General features: G+C 40.7%; 2 protein-coding genes across 2 annotated transcripts; one reads left to right on the top strand and one right to left on the bottom strand.

The window, feature by feature from the left end:
- The first annotated feature begins 1,328 nt into the window (after window positions 1-1,328).
- Window positions 1,329-16,910, top strand: cdcp1b (CUB domain containing protein 1b). The gene is made up of 13 exons (XM_044053425.1): window positions 1,329-1,595; window positions 5,760-5,987; window positions 6,109-6,447; window positions 7,261-7,476; window positions 7,797-8,147; window positions 9,341-9,556; window positions 9,651-10,007; window positions 10,389-10,748; window positions 11,242-11,436; window positions 11,945-12,298; window positions 13,484-13,840; window positions 13,931-14,012; window positions 15,484-16,910. Exons 1-13 carry the CDS (start codon window positions 1,532-1,534, stop codon window positions 15,986-15,988), a joined length of 3,624 nt encoding a protein of 1,207 aa, XP_043909360.1. The 5' UTR covers window positions 1,329-1,531; the 3' UTR covers window positions 15,989-16,910.
- A 1,009-nt stretch (window positions 16,911-17,919) lies between these two features.
- On the bottom strand, window positions 17,920-20,747 carry LOC122786134 (tetranectin-like). The gene is made up of 3 exons (XM_044052181.1): window positions 20,552-20,747; window positions 20,275-20,373; window positions 17,920-19,097 (listed from the first exon to the last, which is right to left on the bottom strand). The coding sequence occupies exons 1-3, from the start codon at window positions 20,649-20,651 to the stop codon at window positions 18,691-18,693; spliced, it is 606 nt and encodes a 201-aa protein (XP_043908116.1). The 5' UTR covers window positions 20,652-20,747; the 3' UTR covers window positions 17,920-18,690.
- Window positions 20,748-21,798: the final 1,051 nt, after the last annotated feature.

Genomic DNA, 21,798 nt, shown 5'->3' with positions numbered 1-21,798 from the left:
TGGATGGGCGTGTGTGTTTTTGGGATCAAAAAGCCCGTTTTAAAGAGTGGAATTTCCTGTATTGTACATGTATGCACATATTATTTTTATATATCCTTTATTTTCTTATTTTATTCTATTAAATGCACTAAAACACCAAGTCAAATCACTTGTGTGTGTAAATGTACTTGTACAATTCCATGTGAAATGAAAGTACGGAGTCAAAGTGAGGCTGTAGTTTGAGCTTTGGTCGTTTGATTGACAGTTATTTCGTATCCCTACGGATTAAAGTTAGTTTACAGAGGAAATTATTGATGATACAAGGAGCTGAAGCATTCAGACATGGAAGACAACTGTGTGTTTGCAAGTGGTCTTGCCCTCAGGTATGTTTCGGTGCAGGAATGTCATGAGGCATGTGGAGGCAGGAGGGAGTGGGAGTGTTATTACTCCCAGTAAAAGTCTGCCATCACACATTTACATACACTAATAAAAGTACATTGTCCTCCTCCTCCTCATCATCATCATGGGAAAATGCAGCCAGCCACGCAGAACCTCGTTGTTTTAAATCAGGGGTGTCAAACTCATTTTTGTTCAGGGGCCACATACAGCACAATTTGATCTCAAGGGGGCCGGACCAGTAAAAATAGTAAAATAATAGCATAATAACCTATGAACAACAAGAATGCCTTTGTTTTTTCTCCTTTGTTTTACATTTAATGAAGGATAATTTTACAAAACATGAAATTTCTTGAGAAATATAAGTGCAATTTCATTGCAAACATTTAGTCACGGGTATCTGGAGCATTGGACATTACGTTTAGATTAGTGTGAAATTTTAACAAATTCATCCTGTGGGCCGGATTGGACCCTCTGGCGGGCCGGTTCTGGCCCCCGGGCCGTATGTTTGACACCCCTGTTTTAAATCAACAAATCTCTCCAGTCACAATCCTCCTTTATTGGCTGGGTTAAAGTGTGTTCTCTGCCTTTTTTCACTCGTCACATCCCCGTGTTTCTTATGTGTGATGGCGCATGTCATACTGTGCATTTTAGGAAGTCAGAAAGGCAAATAAACTTCTGCTTTATAAGCACAGTTTTCAAACCCACACCCTCCTGCTCTGCCTCGATCCACATCACCAGCGCCACCGTGCCAACAATCCCTGGCATGTTCGCCTCTTAAATAGGGCAGTGATTGTGCCACGGCGCGAGGGGAGGCACTCGTGTTTTCTTGCTCCAAGTCCACTACCGTGTGTTAGTAGTGCAGTGTTTCGGTCGGGGAGGGAGGGGAGGGGGGACTCCACCGCGCCAGGACCTGATCCGCCACTTGTCAAGTTTGGACAGGTAACCGTAAACCACCTGTGGTCCACGCCCTCAGCTGCTGCGCGCCTGTTGCGCACAGGTAACGCGGAGCAGGAAGTGGCTGTCAATTCCCGTCGCAATGCAGCCGTGTTTGTGAGGAACGAAAGAGCGACTTTTTTTTTGTATTCAATTCTTTTTTTAAAAAACGTTTTATTTTGTCTCCTAAGACCAGGACTCTGCACTTCTCTCGGTGAAAATGCGGCTCCGTGAGGCGCGCGCCTTCCTTGGACTTTGGTTATTGACCGTTTTGGGTTTCACAGGTGAGATAAAGCAGGGTGATATTCCCTCTTTGCGACAAACACATGTCCGGGTGTTGTTTGGTGAAGCTTTGTTCACACACGCATTTTGATTAGTGCTTCATTTATTTATTTATTTATTTATTTATTTATTTAAATGTAGAAAAGTTACCAAAAAGGCTGTTGAATCCATTTCGGCTCGGTGTCAAAACTGTGCGTAGAAAAAAGCCTTCGGGCGAACGCTAAAGCTGCACCGAACTGTTCAATCAATCAGTCGATCAATCAATCAATGACACACACACACACACACACACGAGTGTTTGCCTGGACAGTGGAGATGAAACAGCTGCAGCAGCATTTTCTCCTCAGTGTCTGAGCTGAGTTAAGTCTTGACTTCTCGACCTCTTTTCTCACACTGTTTTATGAGGCTTTTATGGATCTTCCTGCCGGCGTGAATTCATCACAGCTTCATTAATGATTGACCCACAATCTGGTGCAAATTTCATTTATTTATTTTTGTGCTACACTTTACCTTCTCCTGCTTTCTTTCTTTCTTCCTCCCTGACTTCATTCACTTCTCTTCACCGGGACCTCGGTGAACTTGTTTATTCGTGTATTGTTTGTGGACAATGATCTTTATTTGCCACCAAATATGACCCTTGAACCCTTTGACGCCCCCAAAACACCAGTAGTTGTGTTTACAGACCAAAGAAGGAGAGGTTTCTTGCAGGATGTGATGTATAAGCAGTGTTTTCTGTGACGTTTTGTTGTGACCTCTGACATAATCTTGTGTCCTGTGTCACAGCCATGAACTGGTGAATAATGGAAGAAGTTCCACACATGTAGACTCTTTTTGTGCGTGTTTGTTGTTATGCATGTTTGCAATGCAGGTACAGTATGTTTGTTCTTATTCAGTTTGAGTATGTTTTTTTATCATCAACTATTTCCTCGATTAGTCGCATGAACCATAACATGTCACGAGAATGTAGATCTCAAACCCCAAATCGCCGATGTTCCGAAATGTCTTGTTTTGCCCACAAACCAAACGTATTCATTTTTAATGATTCTTTGTTATACGGAGCAAAGAAACCAGAAACTATTCCCATTTAAGAAGCTGAAACATCGTCACGGCCCTAATTTTAACATTTTTTATTTGTTTATCTTCAATTATGTTCCACTTCACCCAGATTTATGAGGCTACTATAAATAAACATGATATTTCATAATATATAAAAAAAAGTCACCATAGCCACTATTACAAAATAAATAACCTAGAATATTCACGGATAATCTTGATACAGATCCCTTCAGTTTGTTTTATTTTGTGTTTTTGACACATCACTATGTTTCCATATGTATGACTGGGCATGGATAGTCTTTGACAATAGGTCTTTTTCAGCTGACATATTATAATCTAATATAATACTGTATACATGTGTCACAAATATTGATTCTTTATCCACTGGAGCTGCAGTGAAACCACAAAGTCGATGTTGGCGTGCTCCATCCACGTTTCACCTTAGGGGGTGCTATAGAGCCCTTGAGCAACGCATGGGTTTGGGAACTATGCCAATATTGCATTTTCGCCAGACCTGACCTCCATGCCAAGTTTCAGGAGTTTTTATGCATGTTAACGCCCTCAAAAATGACCGGACAGCCACGGATATTATAATAATATTAATAATCTAAAGGATAACAATGGGTTCCTCGCACTCGTGCTGGGAGCCGTCTCGGCCCCAGCCATTCGTGGCTCGGGCCCTAAATATGAACCCGGCGCTCCCGTGTAGTTTAAGTTTCAGTCTGCTGACGCGTGTATAAGATTACATTTAAAGGAAGTGGTTTAATAATCTGAGACTGTAAGAGAATAAGGCTTCATGTGAACAAGGCGATTAATTGCACAAGTTCACCATCACAACCGCAGAATTTCAGTCTTTGAGTTTCCCCTACTTCCCCTGACTCGTCAGATTAATTTGTGACAACAGTGCGTGGGGTCAGGCGTGTCTTTGGACCTCTGTGTTTGCACAGGCGTCACATTGTGTGTGTTGGGTTCCTTTTTATGACATAGATATCGCTGCTGAGGCTAAACTGACACTTAACGTCTGTAGTGTTTTGCTCACTGACTATGTTTGTATGGATAATGTGACTCCCTTCCTCAAAATAACACAAGACTTTCATTGTGTTTGCACTCGGGGCTGTAAAAAAAACAGCCGGGAAAATAATAATAATAATAATATGTTTACATGTCTACATAAAATGACTAAGATCAGAATACTCCACTTCATTATCTGATGATTCATCACTTGTCTCCAGAATGTCAGACTGCGCAATGAACTGTTCTCGTCAAACGTGTCATTTAAAATGCCCTGACCATCAAATTTTCAGATGGACACAGCATAAAAATAACATTGCTTCCTTTCTGTTCACAAAGACCAAACAGAGGCAGAATAATAACAACAAAAGTTACATACTACAGCTTTAAATTACAAAGTCAGAACATAAGGGTCAGAATCTGCAGCTAATGTAGTTTTTGTGCCACCTAAATGGTTATGGTTTGACAGTTTTTCCATGTTCACCACTTGCTTCACATTAAGTAGAAATGTGAAGCAAGGACAGAAAGTAAAGTGTGACACAATGTAATCGTGGTTAGGGATGGTAGGGTTAACCATGAGTTTAAAAATGACTTTTATCATTTTCAAATGGAAGATGAAAAGAATTTGTAATGAAAAGTACTGAGCATGTGTAAGAAGAAAAGACTCATCTCTAAATACAAAATGTCCATGACCATCTGCCCAAAAACTCTAATGGGTAAATTGTAACCTGGCAACAAACATAATACTCCTATTTAAGATTGTGAAACTTGAAAATATTCAGCATTTTTGTTTGAAGAAGGGTCAGAGTTTTCCCAGCTAATTTTAGTTTGTGTTTTCTCATGTTCACCGTCTTTTTAATTGTTTGGTATAAATTCAATCAAGGACAGAAGGTAAAGTGTTAAACATTATAACGGTGGTACATCCTCAGGGAAACACACATTTCTGTACACGGTTTCATTACAATCAATACAAAAGTTTAGATATTTCAATTTGAACTAAACCGAATCATTTGTATGATTTTTTAAAATAAAAATCAATTCCCAGAAGAGTTAATAACTAAAATGTTGAGCTTTTGTAAGATTGTACAATATCCACAGTATCTGATTTCTAAATGCAAGAGTTGGTCTAAAAGTGACATTTAAAATGTTCAAAACCTCTTATGGGTAAATTGTAATATTCAATATCTTTCTTTGAAGAAGGGTCAGAGTTTGTAGCTAATTTCGTTTTTTAATAAATATAAAATATTAATTAGCATAACATTTTAACATACAATAAAGTGCACATCCTCTGCGAACCATGAATGTCTGTGTCTATATAATATTAATTGTCAATCCAGTAGAGATGTTCCGATACCATTTTTTTCCCTCCCGATACCGATTCCGATACTTGTGCTGTGGGTATTGGCCGATACAGATTACCGATACCGATACCAGTGTGTATCGGTAAAAAAAAATATATCATACTACGCCTGCATGACTGTGATATGATTATCATTGGTGGTTAAACCCTCTGTAAAACATGAACGAATACAACAAATGGACGCCATTTATTTTTACCAGTGATATGTGATTTCGTTTTTCAGCTTGTACGTTTGTTTTGACTCTGGTCCAAGCACCGCAGCACTGGCAGAGCTTCATGTTTCCATGACGACTGACCGGGAAAGGACGCACGTGATATCATTTGCATGGACTCCTGTACTCGCCGATACCGATGCCCACATTTTGGGCAGTATCGGAGGCGTTTTCGATACTGGTAACATCGGAACAACTCTACAATCCAGTCAATTGTCGAGGTTTTTCAGTTTGAGCCAAAGTCATTTAAAAATGTTCATTTTATCATTTAAAAATGATGAATTTATGGTTGGAATAGTTAATGTCTAATTTGAATTACATTCAATGAAAAATACTGAGCTTTTGTACAATGGAGCAACATCCACTCAAGTGTGATTTGTGAACAGGAGAATGTGTTCATGCTTCAACACTGACATAACAATGATGCTTCCCTCTCAACTTAACAATCATTTTCTCCAGAAGTTCAGGGGAAATCCTGCAGTTGTTGACCGACAGCAGCCTAAACTCCCTCTCATCTGTTTCCTCAGAATGTCTGCAGACGACGGTGCGGTCAGACAAAGGCGTGATGGTGGTGGTGTCGGTGTCGGCCGCGCTGCCTTTGGATCAGTGCTCTGTGTGTACGGTCAGCGGGGTCAACGACACGGAGACCTCCTGCCACTCCTCGATCACTTTACCTGAGGAGGAAGTCAAGCTGCTGTTCAATTGTTCCCAGCCTGTGGAAAACTCTTACACTGTGACACTCACTCGGACCATTGGTGAGTTTACAAGAGTTCTGGTGCTGATGCGTCAAAAAGTGCCATTAGAGAACTATGTAGTATGAAGATCCCAACAACATACTTATTCTTATTTATATACTTATCTTTATTTGTGACCCAGAATGTACCAAGGACACCTGCAGCCCTTCAACAATAGAAGCTCAGCCCATCCTCTCTGAGCTCTCCAGAACCTTCACCTGGGAGCTGAAGGCACCCGAGAAGACGGTGGTGAGTCTGGACATCCTCGGGAAGGGACTGGTGGAGACGTCAAAGCCGTGCACTGACGGATTCCAGTATTCGGTGGCCACATCCAAAACGAGCAGCAAGGGTCGCTCTCAGTACTGCAGAGATGGTTCTCTGACGCGTTTAGACCTGCCCGATCAAGCTTCCGTGTCTCTGCAGGTCAAACCAAAGGCTCAGGTGGAATCTATGCTGTTTCAGGCTTCTGCTGGCCCATTAAGTAAGTACTGAATACAGAATATTCTTTTTTCTTTAAAGATAAACCTTAACTACACTGCTGTGTATAGTCAGAGCTGCAGCAGAACAAACAGATATTTACCTCTTTGCACAACAGATGCTAGTTCTTATGTAGATGAGTCACTAAATATTTACACCCAGTAACTTTTTAAAGCTGACTGGATCAGTAGCCAAATGCCCTATTAATAAATCTATCAAAATAAACTGTATTTTTGTATTTTCAAAATACTAAAAATACTCAGATTCAAGGAACTCTTCCTTAAGTGACTTTATTTACTTTCTTGGTGTTTCAGTAACAGATGGCACACAGTGAATCAGCAAACATTCAATGGGATGATCTGACTACACTAATGTTGTGTTTCATCACAGTGCAGTTGCATAATTTAGTCAAATCAGAGATCAAATAAATAAATACATTTAAAAAAGGGTAAGACATCCGATCTGCAGCAGCATCTCAATTATTGTATTCTTATGGCACCATGTTGTTTGAAAGAAATTAAATTGTATGTACTTCACAGTATTTGGAGTATTTTGATACAAAATATGAAAGCATTTTGTCATCTCCATAAAATACAAATTACAAAATAGTATGTATCAGAAATACTGCCCATCCCTGAGTAGGTGTTATGCTGTATGTACTTTGACAAGTAAAACAAGTTGCCTCATTTGCTGCTTGATTTAAATGCTGCTTAATGTTAATATTAATTGAACGATTTAAGATTGAAATAAATAGAACCATTCTATCTTTTCATTTGCCCCCTTTGCTGACTACAACTCTGCTTTCCCCCCCTTGTAGAGGGCCGAACGATGGTCGTAAGTGTTGATTCCAGTACGACTGTGACACTTAGCCGTGATCCTGAGGGACTGGAGTGTGAAGTGTGCACCGCTGAAGTTTCCCCTCCGAACTGTAACCCGACAAAAAAGACACTGACCAAAGCTGACAAGCTCTCACTGGAGTTCAGCTGCCCAAAACCGCAGGAAATGTACAGTGTGACGATGATGAAGAAAATAGGTGAGAGCTGTGAGCACTAAATCACACAGTTTATTTCGCCTACTAGTATGTTAGACAGAAAAAAAAAACATTTAATAAACTAGATTTATTTATATAGCAATTGTTAGAAGTTCTAATGTATGTAAAGTAAATACATTGACCCATATCTATTTATATTTTTATGTATTTATCTGTAAATTAATTAAGTCATGACACCAAGTTCAGTTTCAGTTGTTGATTAAGCTGCCAGTTACTTTCCTTATTATGAACTGGAAAATGTGGGAAAAAGGTCCCAAAATAATATGTTTAAAATTGAAACGTGATTAATTCTTTTTACTCAGAATGCACCAAGAGTTCCTGCACTCCTGCAGCTGGAGAAGTGGATCCCAACCTCTTTAAGGAGTTCAAACAGTCCCTGACGTGGGACATCAATGTCCCAGAGAGGACTGTGTTAACTTTGGACTTTCCTGGTGGTGGACTGAAGGAGATCTCTGGAGCAGAAACCTGCAAAGATGGCTATCAGTACTCAGTGAGTACAACTAGAAGTGATGGAACCATCAAAGCTAAAAACTACTGCAAAGGCGGCAAAGTGTCCACTATGGATCTGCTTGGAGCGACAACTGTGACCATTGACGTTCCCAAAGATGGAGAACTGGAGCAGAAGGTATTCAACGTGAAAGCAGCACCAAGAGGTGAGTTCCTGTTTCAGCAGTTTTCTCACACAAGAAAGAAAGAAGTAGCTATTAGTCACTTTGTCACACTAAAAATGTATTTTTGGAACGTGACTCAAAGCCTCAATCCCATTTCTCCCCTTACACTTACCATTTAATTCCTACTCCTCCATTTTGTAAGTTGAAGGGTTTGTGTTGAGGCAGAGGTATAAGGGCTAACTAGCACTTAGCACTTTGAGTTTTCTCAGGAGCACATTTTAAATGGATATTTCCCAGATTAACCAAATTAAGAAAATTAAGGAAATTTATGTTATCGTCATAAAGCTGACATTTGTTAGAAAGTTATGTAGCTACACAAACCATCATGAAGCTAATGTTGGTTAGCAAGTTGAGTTGCTACACTAACGGTCATAAAGCTAATGTTGGTTAGCAAGTTATGTGTTTTTTTCAGAATAAAACTTGAAATTTATACTACTACTTTAGACTAATTTTATTGTATATAACCACATGCAATTGTATAAATGTAATTAGCAGCCTACTGTGTAATATGTACAGCCCCAAGCTAATGTTGGTTAGCAAGTTGAGTTGCTACACTAACCATCATAAAGCTAATATTGGTGAGCAAGTTGTGTAGCTACACTGACCATAATAAAGCTAATGTGTTTTTTTAGAATGAAACTTGAAATTTATAGACTATAAATTATAGACTATATTTTTACTGTATATAACCGCATGCAATGGTAAAAATGTAATTAGCAGCCTACTGTGTAATATGTACAGCCCCAAGCTAATGTTGGTTAGCAAGTTGTGCTACACTAACCACAACAAAACTTAATTGCAGTCTTTTGTACGTACTATAAACTTGTTCATGAATAACGTATAAAAGAACAAAACTTGCACTGCAATGTTTGCAATGAACTAGCACTTAAAGCTAACATGCTAGCATATAAAGACATCATGTTTTACACATTGAAAGTCAAGTACACAAAGTGTACAAAGTGGAGAAGGTTGTGAGAGTGTTTCCATCTGTACATTTCTCATATGTGAAGCCCACTGTAGTTCTCTGACATGCTTGGGAACACACTGGACATTTAAATTAATATTTGCTGTGTAATATTTCAACTTATTATTTATATGAACTTTTAAAATCAATCCCCTTTGGGCATAGGCTCTTTGGTGTTATCAATTTCTTATTGTGACTCTCTGCTCCACAGGAGGCAGAATGATGTCCGTGATTCCTGACCCCAGCACCAGCATCATCATCAACAGGATCACAGATGAGCCAGACTGCAGTGTGTGTATAAACGAGCCACCCAAACCCATATGCAACTCAAAACAACTAAGAATCACTGAACCTCGCAACATCTCGGTGGAATTTACCTGTCCTCAACCTCAAGATATTTTCACAGTGGAGATCAACAGAGAAATTGGTATGAAGGTTATTTGAGTCTTTGTCACCACTAAACCCTGTGGAAACCTGAAACACAATCTCTAATGTCTGTGTTTTGTCTTTATAACTTCCAGACTGCACAGAAGCCTCCTGCTCTGGTGATGCTGTTCAGGCCGAGTCGTCTCTGTTCCCAGATTTCAACCGAATCTTCACCTGGGACCCGACGTTTGTCTCCACTCGGGCCTTTCAAGTGGACTTCTCAAAAAAGGGAATGCGACAGATTCCCAATGAGGAGACCTGTCCAGATCAACAGACATACTCTCTTGTCAGCTATCTACGCACTGGGCCAGCGACCATTGGTACCTTTTGCAAAGGGGGAACTGTGACCACCATCCTGGGACGATACAGGGTTCGTCTGTCTTTGGAGGTGCCCAGAGACAAGAAGCCTGACCCCGTTGACTTCAAAATCAATGTTGGCCCTGAGATCAGCAGTAAGTTAGTGTATTTTTTTGTTTTGCTTTCTTTTCATGTATTGGATTACAAGCTGAAAATGTTTCTCATGTATGTGTAGTTGCATAAAAGTCATGGAGAACTCTGAGGTGCTGTCTTCTAAACACTTAAAATACCTTCATTGTAGTGGCATGTCTGTGATAATTCCTTTTACACACAAACACCAAGGCAGTATGGCCTCAAGCCTTCATGAGGGAGTCGAACAGATCTCATGGAACGAGAGGCCACAAAAGAATCCAGCAGACCAAATTCGTCCCAATGTTTTTTTTACCAATACTTGCATTTAAAATCTGATATAAAAGAAGATGCAGATGGCTCCCTGTGCATGTTTCTAACTAGAATTTCCTCTGCTTTCTCTCCAGTGGCGGCCATAGTGAAAGTCAATCTACCACGAGGTGTATCAGACACCGACTTCACCACACCCAGCTACCCCAGCGATTTCCCCGATAACCAGCAGATGCTGTGGGACTTCACGGTGCCCGGCATGCACAACTACACGGTGCGTTTCCAGGACCACACCGCCCCTGAGTGCCTCAATGGTGAAGTGGGGGTGGAGTACCAGAAAGAGGACAAGAAGGTGACCAAAATGACTCTGACAGACGCTCAGCCGGTTCATCAGCAGGGCGACTTCAAAATGCTGCTCAAGAACTGTGAAACCAACAGGACGCTACAAGGACTCACGTTGAACTACCGAGTTTCTCTCATGAGGAGCGGTCATCCAGGTACAGTGGAAATCGCTTGATTCAGCTGGATGTGGTAAAATGCAAAAGTTATTTTAGGATCCAGACCAGTTCCACACTCTCCTCCTCTCAGTATGATTTTCCTTGCATAATTAGTAAACATGTCTCAGTGATATCATACAGAGATCGCAAACCAGACACTTTATGCCCAGTGTGACATACAGAAATCTCTACCAACATAAGTAATTTAAATGTACATATACATGCAGCAGGTCATAAGCTCCGACTTTATTTTGGACCCATCAGTGAAGGACAGTGCAGTGGTCAAGGAGACATACTTGTTTTTTTTCTCTACAAAATAAAATGGTCTGAAATTCAAAAGTTAGTACTCACTTTTTTAGAGGAATTCATTGCAATTTGAGTCAAACTTTGCCTGGATTTATTTAACACAATGACACATCTGCATCTGTCTGTAGACTTTAGTTAAGTCTGAAGTAGTGTTTGTAAGAAGCTCCTCTTGTCTATTTCTTTTCAGTTCTGTGCACAGTGGATCTAAGCAAACGGCAAGTGTCCCTGCAGATCGAGAAGGTGGGCTCTGATCCGCACTGTGAGATGAGCATCAACTCCAAGGTTGAAGAGAAGATTACCGTGGAAGCAGGCACAAAGGCCAGTTTGTCTTTCCTGGACTGTCCAAGTGAAGAAGTACGACTGACTGCCAGTCAAGTTATTGGTAAGACATCTTTTCTATAGCCTGGATATTGCTAACATAGCAAAAAGAGTTTAAATAGTGGCAAGGCCAAGTTTGTCTTTGCATAAAATAAATGGATGTAATGTATTAAGTTCTGACATTTAGATGGAGAACATGTTGCCGAGGCTGTTCTTCTACCTTTGAAATGTCATGTAAGAAAGTATTATATTAAGTATTAGAATGACTAATTGACCGTATGTGTCATCAGAGACTTAGGAAACATTTTAAATTTGAAATACAGGCTTAACTCTTGATGTAGATGTTGTCTTCACAACACAAATTAAATATTCATTTGCTGACCGCAAACTTTATGTTTTGGTCTGTTGCATCACCCCGTCATCCAGCACGTTGATACCCAGCACATTTACTATAACACAGAGAGCTTGTTGTTTTCTGTGTTTTGTTCATGATGAAATGAGCTCTTAAAATGAAGTTACCTTGCCTCGTTTTACATGTCCCCTTTAATATTTTCCGTGTCTTCTAATAACAGGCTGCAAAGACGTGACGTCGTGCTCTTCGACTCTCCTCACCGTACCCAAACTGGTCCCCTGCCTGCCAATGCCCCTCCACAGCTTCACCTGGCACCTGGACATCCCCGCAGACAGAACAGTGAACCTGGTGTCCCGCACAGGTCTCCAGCAGTCGCTGCCTGGTCAGGAATGTAATCGGTCAGTGTCACTGCATGTGAAGGAGAGGGATGGGTTCTCTGTTGGAGATTTCTGCTTTAATGGAATCATCCAGAAGATTCAGACGCAAGCCAACATTTCCATCACAGCCAGAGCCAAAGACTTCAGCAAGGGATTCAGGGATTCTCTCAACGTGAGCTTCACTCAGGAGATTACAGGTAAAAAAAAATGTATCTACTGCGACTAAAGACAGTTTTACTTTACACTGGATAGTGTTTTCTTGATCAGTTGATTAAAAATGCATCACAAAATAGTAAAAAATTAACCCAACACAGCCTCATCATACCTGTTTTTGTCCTACCGACATTTAAGCAGTGGCCATGTATGATTTCATATGAGGGTTTCTTGGGCTTACTTAATGTGTTCAGCAACAGAGGAAGTTTTATTATACTACATTTTAATGTTCATCAACACAAATAAACAATAGCACACAAACAGCCGGCCTTCAAAACAGAAACAGAACGAGGTATACAAGCATCAAAACAAAACAAGACAGTTACAGTCATTATTATTGACAGTCTGAGAAGTAAAAGTGATGAGACGGTGAGTTGATTGGTGGAAGATTCATCCTGTCCAAAATTGTAGATATCCATTGTATCACTTTTGAAAGTAGATATCAACTAGTTTGTTGGATATTATTGTGAATATTTAGTGTAATTTTATTTATATAGCACTTTTAAAAACACCAAATAAGATTTCTCGAGACATCAACTTGGGCTTTAGGATATTATAATAAATTCTTTTCACAAGTTTCTTGCATTTTTTAAGTCCAATTAAGCAACAAATTGGCAGATTAATGTAATGTAATGTACATTATTCCTGTAGCCCTTTACGTATAGCCCTTTAACAACCCACAGTTACAAAATTGAAACATTACAGACACACAGCATTAAAAGCAGACAGTAACAACAAATTCATGAAACATAAATCAAAGCATAAAAAATACCAAATAAAAACACAGGAATGAAAAGTGAGCTAAAAGAAAGAAATACAGTGATGACAGTAATAGTTGAGCTGTAAAGTGCTATGATTTTGCCTGTACTTAGCTTTTTAAAATAAATAAAACCAAAATAAATATAGAGTGGAGGGAAATAACAGTGGGAAATCAAGCAAAATATAAGCAAGTTAATATAAAACCACAGGAGGAGGTTAAGTAAGCATGTTTATTATAAAATGTAAGTATTCTAAAAAAAAGTGGGTTTCCAAGGTAGACAGAGTAACGGCAACAGAAGCTGGTGTCCACACAGGGGGGCTATTGTACCACAAATGTTGGAGCACCAGTAGAGTTGCTCACACACACAGGATTTAGTACTAAGACTCAGAATTTTTGCATTCTTTTTCAGAGACCTTTATTTACAAAGTTGCCCCTAAGGCGTCGTCTCCGATGCTGCTGGCCACGCCCAACTGGCCTCGGGGTATGAAGCCCGAGTCCACCGTGTCCTGGATCGTCGCCCTGCCGAGCCAGTACCAGGCACAAATGCAGATCGTCAACATCAGCCAGCCAAAGTGCCGCGATCGGCACACCGCCATCACGGTGAAGATGCTGGGCTACGAGGAGGAGATCATGAGCCGCAGGGAGGACGAGGAGGCGCAGGACAAGTTGTCAGTGCCGCACAGTTTCTACCTCAACATGTCCAACTGTAAACCAGAGGAGGGAAAGTTTGGTGCCATCACCAAAGTTGTCCTGCAGAAGAAGACCAGTAAGCGATTCGGTCTTCGGCACACAAAATAAACACAAAAAGAAATGTTTTGCTTTAAACATAAACATAAATCAATCTTTTCCTCTGCAGATCTCTTGGCCATCCTCCTCGGGATTGCTGGAGCTCTTTTGCTTTTGCTGATAATCCTGGCTGTGGTTTGTTTCGTCACAAAGTGAGTGCACCTGTGGCAAAAGTCTCATTAACAACTACAGTAGGCCTGGATTTATCAGTTAAAAAGGGTCACCCTGCACGTAAAATTGAACAATTATTCGCTTTTACTTCACTTGTGGCTGTAAAGGTTCTTGAAAAGTAATTTTCCTAGAAAGGCCAAGTACCCATGATTACCTCCGCAGACGAGGTAATGTTTTTGGCCATGAATGTGAGAAGCATAACTCAGAAATAAAGTATGGGGATGAACGTTATGGCCCAAAGGAGGAAATATGTCGATTTTGGTGTCGATCCAGATTCAGTATTTCCTGAGATGAAGGGATTGTATCCAGTCTGTGGGAAACTTGGCAGAGGTTTTGCCCTCTCTGAGTGCTTTGTCTTGGATTAATGATGCAAATTCTTTGAGAATTTTCATCACAATTAATTAATAGCACTTTTGGAACCAAACCCATACCCTTGGTTTCAGTGCTTCTTTATTTCATGTACTTGTTATGTGGTACTTTTCTCTTTATTTGTTTACTCTTCATCATCAGACACATTTCCTCTCCCCTCTTTATTTTTGTTAGATTTATTATTTATATTATATCATTATATTATAGTTATTATTTATACCATTTGTTATTTGTCCAGTTTGCTGTAGGAATAAGCAGATACAATACTCACTAGCGGTAGACTGATTTATTGGTTGGTCTGTGTTTTGTTCTCAGAAACTTCATACATGTTGTTTACCCACTAAAGTTAGGGTTTTTTGACGACCTGTTTCATGTATTTAATATTTATAGAATATTTATAGAATATGTGTCATTAGTATGTTTTTGAAATGACTGGTTATGACCAGGTGGTAAATGCATCAGCACAGCAGCTTTCGCCTCACTGCGACAGGATGAAGTGTCCTCAGTCAGGTTTGAAACAGAAATGTGAATGTTTCTTTGATGATTTGATGAAATAATGATGACATTTATGTTTCTTTATTATAACATTTTAAAAGTGTAAAGAGATTCCCTCCTGCCTTTCCAACCTGCCCATACGCCCTTGAGCAATCAAACCTTCACATTCTGCTGTTACAGGATTAAGGTTATTGAGGTTAACTACTTTTACCTTTATGCAGTGGTCCAGTCCAATTAGAGTGAGGCTATAAGAAGCCACTTGGGCATTGTGTGGAGGGGAGAGACTGAGGCAGCTTGCTGTGAGACTGTGTTGAATAATTTAGTTGTTCTTTTGTTAAACTTTTGTTAAATTTTCCCAGGAAACCTTTTTCTTCTGTTGCATTGATTTTTCCTGCACGAGTCCCTCTTCAATCAACCCGTTTAATTATCTCCAGTGCTGCAAGCCACACTCAAATGAAAACTCCCTAATTTATCAAGCCTTACTACTTGTAATGTTTTTTTTAAACATTGTGTTTTTGAGCTACATGCATGGATTTATAATCATTGAAGTGCTGACGAGCTGTCGTTGTCTCTGCCTTCGTCCAACAGGAAGAAGAAAAAAGAAAGAAAGGACAAGGAGTCGTCCATCTACATCGGCAAAGGGAATATCTTCCGTCCAGGTGACAGACACTTCACCAAAACCAGATCTGACAATGAGTCCCACGTCTACGCCTCCATAGACGACACGATGATATACGGACATCTGCTGGGCGACACCACCTACGCCGACAGCTTGCAGGACCACTACAACGGAATGCAGACGGACTCTTATCAAACATTCACAGGACCGAGTGACGGACAGTTGCCCGTGATCAAAGAACCGGATCCAGAGCCCGAGCTGGAACATTTCAACACCTTCCTGGACCCCTCGGAGAGCTTCATCCCATCCCGTCCGCGCACTCCCATCGACCGGCAGGACAGCCTCGGCTTCCAGGATCGCAGGATGGTGGACAATGAACTGTACACGTTCAAGAGCACGGGGGACATAAACCCCATCCGGCTCTCCGGTGTTGACATGGAGCCACAGCCGCCGATTTTAGAGGACTCCTTGTAGAGTTTTAGGACTGTGTCTGCGCGATGGACGGCTGTTACTCTGGTTAAAGCACAGAGTGACTGATGTGATCGCCTGTGCCTCGATCACACGCGGTGACTCTGAGTTTGATTAATGTGGCGTTTTGACGTCTTTGTCCAAACTCGGTCGTTTCTAAAGCTTCACATGCAGAAGCTTTAAAGGAGGAGTGCGACATTTTGAGATGGTTTTTTGCTTTCTTGCAGAGATTTTGATGAAAGGATCAACTCCACACTCTCGTAGCAAATATAGCAAATATAAAGTGACATTCATGGGCTAGTTTATCAGGCTTAACCAGGCTGTGGGATGACCGACCAGAACAATCATCTGCTCGCTCATCCAAAGCTTCTAAATTTCTTTATTTTGTGCTGTGACTTCCTGTTCATCACAATAATCTACACTCGGTCTGATCAAATTCTCATCAGGAAAAAAAAGCAAAAAAATGTCTACAAAATGAATGTTTAATGTTAGATTTGTTTAGTTTTATTTTAAGTCTCTGATCCGTGATTTGAATTCAGGAGCAGGGAAATGTGTTTGTTTTTTTGTGAAAACATTTGCAAATACCTCTGGTCTTTGTTTTTATGTGTTTTATTGTCTTTTTTAAGATGTGTGTTTTGTGTTTTTTTCTCTTGACTTGTAAATACATTTTGTTGTTGTTTTTTTTGCAATAAATTCTAGGTAAATGGCTTGGTAATGGCAGCTGTCACACACTAAGTGACATTTAATTTTCCTGCTTCTGCTGAAACACTGACCTTTTGGATTCTGGACGGTGAAAACAATGTCAACCACAGGAACGTCAGCCATGAAAAACGGAGAGGGGGAGGGTGTGGAAGAGTTCTCCTCTTCCTCCAATGTTTACCAAGGAAAAGTGTCTTTCACTGGAAACAATAAATGCCAGGTTTACATAGTTGCATCACATTTTTTGCAGCTGTCAAGGTTGCTTTTGTAAGTTTCGAGCCTATTTGACTTAAGGGAGCCACATTTATTCAGTGCAAGCACATGACTTTTTCATGTTTGCTGCTGTCCAGGTTTTGTTTAGCTGGAAATAGAAGAGTTCACCTTCTTTAACACCTAAAATATCAAATACAGCAGATTGGAATTTAGTGTTAAGATTAAAAGTGACATGAATGTAATGGCACCTCTAGCTCTAGCTAGCAGCAGAAATCAGGCTGCGTTCCATTTACATCAGAACTCGGAGGTCAGAGCTAAGAGTGACATCACAGCTGAGTTCACTGTGTTCCAGTTGAAAACGCGAAACTAGCCACTGTTGGCAATCCCAGATGAAAATAAAGCTGCAGTCCATGTGGTATTTTGTGCACACAGTGTGGCGACATGTTTATGCTAAAAATGAAACCTTACTATGTACAACCTTAAAACAAATACAATAGAAATGCTATTAATGGTAAAAGTAGCAGTGTTTGTGGCAGCTATTTTGAAATCTTAAACCCTGAGTATGTGAGTTAAAAATCCTGATTACAAATGGAACGCAGCATTATTATTCAGTCTAACAGATTTGAATGAGCTTTCCTTCTGAACAACCGCAAAGTTCTCAGGTGCCTGCGTAGAGTTGACAGACTAATGGTAATACCATCTATGTGATTTAAGGACAGGACTATCTCCCAGTGTCTTAAACCCAGATCAAAGTAAAACTTGATTAAACTAAACAAGCTGTCCATGTTGTTATAAATAGAACATTTATTGCGTGTATTGTTTCAAATGCGCTCTAAATTAGCGCAAAAAAATGAAAAAAAAAGACTCAGAAAAACCAACCATGAAAATTAATTATTCCGAAAAACAGACCAAAAAAAAATTACTCAGAAAACAGACCAAAAAATAAATTATTCCAAAAAACAAACCAAAATTTTTTTTTCAAGTGAATGCAATGCGCTTCCGTACAAAACGACAAAAGACAAGGATATTTTTTTTGTATTTTATTGATGCCCTCTTTCAGTTACATCAGGTTAGACCTTTATAGGAGACTACAAAACTAGCAAACTGAAATCATCTCTTTAAAGAATTCTCATTGAAGATAGAGGTTGGATTTTATTCAATTGCAAAATGTTATCGCTTTGACTTGATTGTAAAATACTCTACAGTAGTTATTTGTTTGTAAGGGATGCCTGAGCTTCAACCAGTGGTTCTCAACCAGCGTCATGGAGCTTTCAAGGTGTGGAGATCTAGTTTATCGTAAGAGACATTGGTGCCATGAAGTTTGAATATCTAATAACTTCTATTGTTGGAAAAAATCTTTGAAATGACCTCAGACAGGTTCTCAGTCCTGGTCCTGGGGACTCACTGTCCTGCATAATTTAGATGTTTCTCTACTTGATTCAAACAGTCAGCTCATCAGTAAGCACAGCAGAAGCCTGATAAGGACCCATCAGGTGTCTAAAACATGCAGGGCAGCAGTGGCTCCCCAGGACCAGGATTGAGAAACCCTGCCTTAGAGAATATGTTCTCTACTGCGACCACAAGGAATTCTGCAAATTACATATCGCCACATCATTTCTGTAAATGTAATACCTTCATTGCAACTGACTCTGACTTTTTGATCTGAATTGGGTCCAGATGCAGAACCGGTTGAGAACCACGGGCTGAAAAGCTCCTTTTGAAAGTAGCAGGCACTGCAGCAAGCATACAGACAAAGCAGCTATGACCATGCACAGTCTATCATGAGATAAATGGGATCAAACAATGTTGAACTGGCAGACGGTGGCCTTCTCCTCACGACAGTTCTCGTCAAACCACTTCCCACCCGCGGCCCCAGACAGGACGGCACAGTTTTGGGACTGGCCGCCATCCGGTTGGGGGGACCGGTGATTGGTGGTGTCCCAGTTTTTGTATGTGATGCTGGTGCCGCTCAGGTCCATCCAGTTTCCCTCAGTCGTCATGTCGTTGACACCCAGCCAGACCTGCTCGTCTGGGCCGATGCTCTGGCGGATGTAGTCTCTGAGCTGGTCGTTCTCATCGCTGGACGAGGGCGTGCCGAGGACGCCGCCCAGGGCGTTACAGTCTTCACTGGCAGTGTGATAGCGCTTCTTCAAAGGGTCGACTAAATAACACTTGCTGTGGATCTTTACGCCTTTCAAACAAACTACAGAGGGAGAGAAAAAAAGACACATAAAACTCAACTGTGATCCAGTTCCAGAATCACTTTAATGTCCTGTTATCCCCGCTTTGATATATGAACAAAAGTCAGGATATAAGCACGAAAACCTCATTGTCATTATGAAACTAAAAGGTGCTTTTCATCTTTTTTTTTTTGGATTGCAAGAACAACCGGGAATCATTTCCAGTCCTGTACTTGAGATCAGACAAACTTGCCATGTGCCTTCCACATTTCAAAGACGACCATCACACACATGGATCCCATCTGTGTTTACTTTTAATGGCTCAGACCAATTTGAAAATCTATTTTTGATGCCATGAACACTGTCGCTCGTGTGAGAGTACGAGAGATCAAACACTGCTTTAAATGCTTGAAAGACAATACGACCATTTTATGATTTAAATATTATAAAGGGTCATTTAGGGTGTGTCCACGTCCTTTCTTGTTGGGGTTAGGGTGAGACCAGATGTAAACAAATAGCACATGCTACAGTGTTTGCCACTTTATTTTGCAAATGGAATGATCTACCGCCTAGAGAATTCAACCATATAATAATTAACCTGTCAATTGCTTGACTCAAAACATGCAGAGAATAGGCTTCTATAGAACATAGATCATTATCATTTTCACTCATTAATTCAGTCCTTTCTGACTTTGCTCACTCTCTCTCTTTTTCTCTCAGGGTTCATCTGCAGAAAAAAGGCTCGGAAAGCAAACGGCACAGCCACAGGAGCAGATGGACCACCTCTTCTTGAGGGTGTGGATAAGAAATCAACTGGAGAAGGTTCTCGTAGCGGCTACGTTCACATTACGAGGCTGAAGTGATTGTTTTTTCCACAGACGTTACTCACATCAGAGTTTTTCTCAGGGCTTTGAGGACACAGAAATCCAATATGCAAAATCTGTCATTCCTAGATGTCCTAGAGTGGTTATAGATCTGATAGTTAAGGGTCATATGAGAGTCTCTGTGGCTTGTTTTGGCCAAACAACAGAATCAGATGCAAGTCACTTATAGTTATGAATGTGACCATCAAATGAAATCTCATCTGTATTGGAATTTGAGCTGTAATCTGAATAAAGCCCTAGATTTATAGTGAAAGACCTGAGACTGAGAAACCAATGTCAGCTGTCAGAATATAGAGCTATTTAATATGGGCTTTACCTGTCTGCAGGGCCTGCTGCTCCTTCAGAAGGTTGAGCTCGTCAACAATGTCGTTGATCTGTTTCTGCAGCTCCTCGATGGCAGTGTCCCGGGTCGCGTCTGAGTCCAAACAGCAGAGAACATTGACATCATGTGTATTCAAGTTGGAACAGTGCAGTTGTAGGTGCATGATTGTGAGGGGAAAACAATGGAGATGATTTCATTTGATATCAGCGTCTCAAATAATCCTGCCATTCCTCATACAGGCTGTGAAGTGACAGATGTTTTCCAGCTGTACCTTTTTTCAGTGGCTTCTTCTTCGGTGGAGTCTGCTGACACGACGCGCTCACGAGCAGCAGTGCTCCCAGCAGCACGCACCACCCTCCTTTGAACTCCATGGTCAGACCTGGTGAATGAGGCTGAAGCGACGTAGACGCCTGCAATTTATCTGCTTGCGCCTCACACCCTCCCTCTCATACGACACTACAGAGGGAAAGCACTGAAGTCCAAAACTGTCATTTACAGGAATAACAATCCATCCTCAGGAGCCTGAGAGGATGGTGTGTGTGTGTGTGTGTGTGTCTGTGTGTCATCTGGCTCCTGACACTTCACTTGGAGAAGCTGTGTTAACCAGAGCCAGGTGTGGAGAGCAGGTGGAGACTGGCAGACAGGAGCGAGACAGTGTGGAAACAGTTATGACATAACTTGGAGCAGAAATAAAGAAAAGAAAAAAACGAATCAACAAACACTGACTCGCCTGTTGCATAAAAGCCTTAATAACTTGGTGTCAGTTTATTTCTTGCCTTTAAAAGACTGGACTGTTGAGAGAACATGACTGAATAAGACGTTCTTTCCTAAAAGCTGGCCAAAAATGCTCTTACTTTATGTCTCGTTCGGAAAAAAATCGGAATATTTCTGGGTGCTTTTTGGCAGCAGTGAAGCACCGAAATGAAACATTCATTAACCAGCATCTGTGTAGTCTTTAATCATAATCATCAATCATCAAATGTTTTGTTTCAAAGTGCAATGAGAGCTCTGAACATATGTAGGAATTTGTTTTGGACCCGTGTGCTCCCGCAGTCTGCACACACACACACACACACACGCACACTCACAAACAACAGTCCCGGTGGAAACCATCCAGTCACATCTGGTCTCTCTGCGAGACTTTACAAATCCTCTACTGCCACGTGGCAAAGACAGAAGGTTACAGAGAGTCTGGACTTTTCCTGTGCAGAGATTCAGATTTGATCAACTCATCATTGGTGATTGAGGATGACAAACACAGAGATGCTCTGATGTGTTTTTATGCCTGCAATATATATATGTGTAAACCTAATTTATAAATGACTTAGCACACCAACTTATTATATTGACTAATTCACAACTTTCTAGTCAAAACTTATAACTTGATACAATCTTCTGTCTCTACCTCTCCTTCCTCTCCCCTTCCCCTCCTCTGTCCCCCATTTTTCCTTTCACCCCAACCGGTCGAGGCAGATGGCTGCACATCTTTGAGTCTGGTTTGGTCAGTTTTTTCTCTCC

The sequence above is a fragment of the Solea senegalensis genome, linkage group LG20 (assembly GCF_019176455.1).
Source record: "Solea senegalensis isolate Sse05_10M linkage group LG20, IFAPA_SoseM_1, whole genome shotgun sequence".
NCBI classification, from domain to species: Eukaryota; Metazoa; Chordata; class Actinopteri; order Pleuronectiformes; family Soleidae; genus Solea; species Solea senegalensis.
This window is presented reverse-complemented; position numbering and strand designations above follow the sequence as displayed.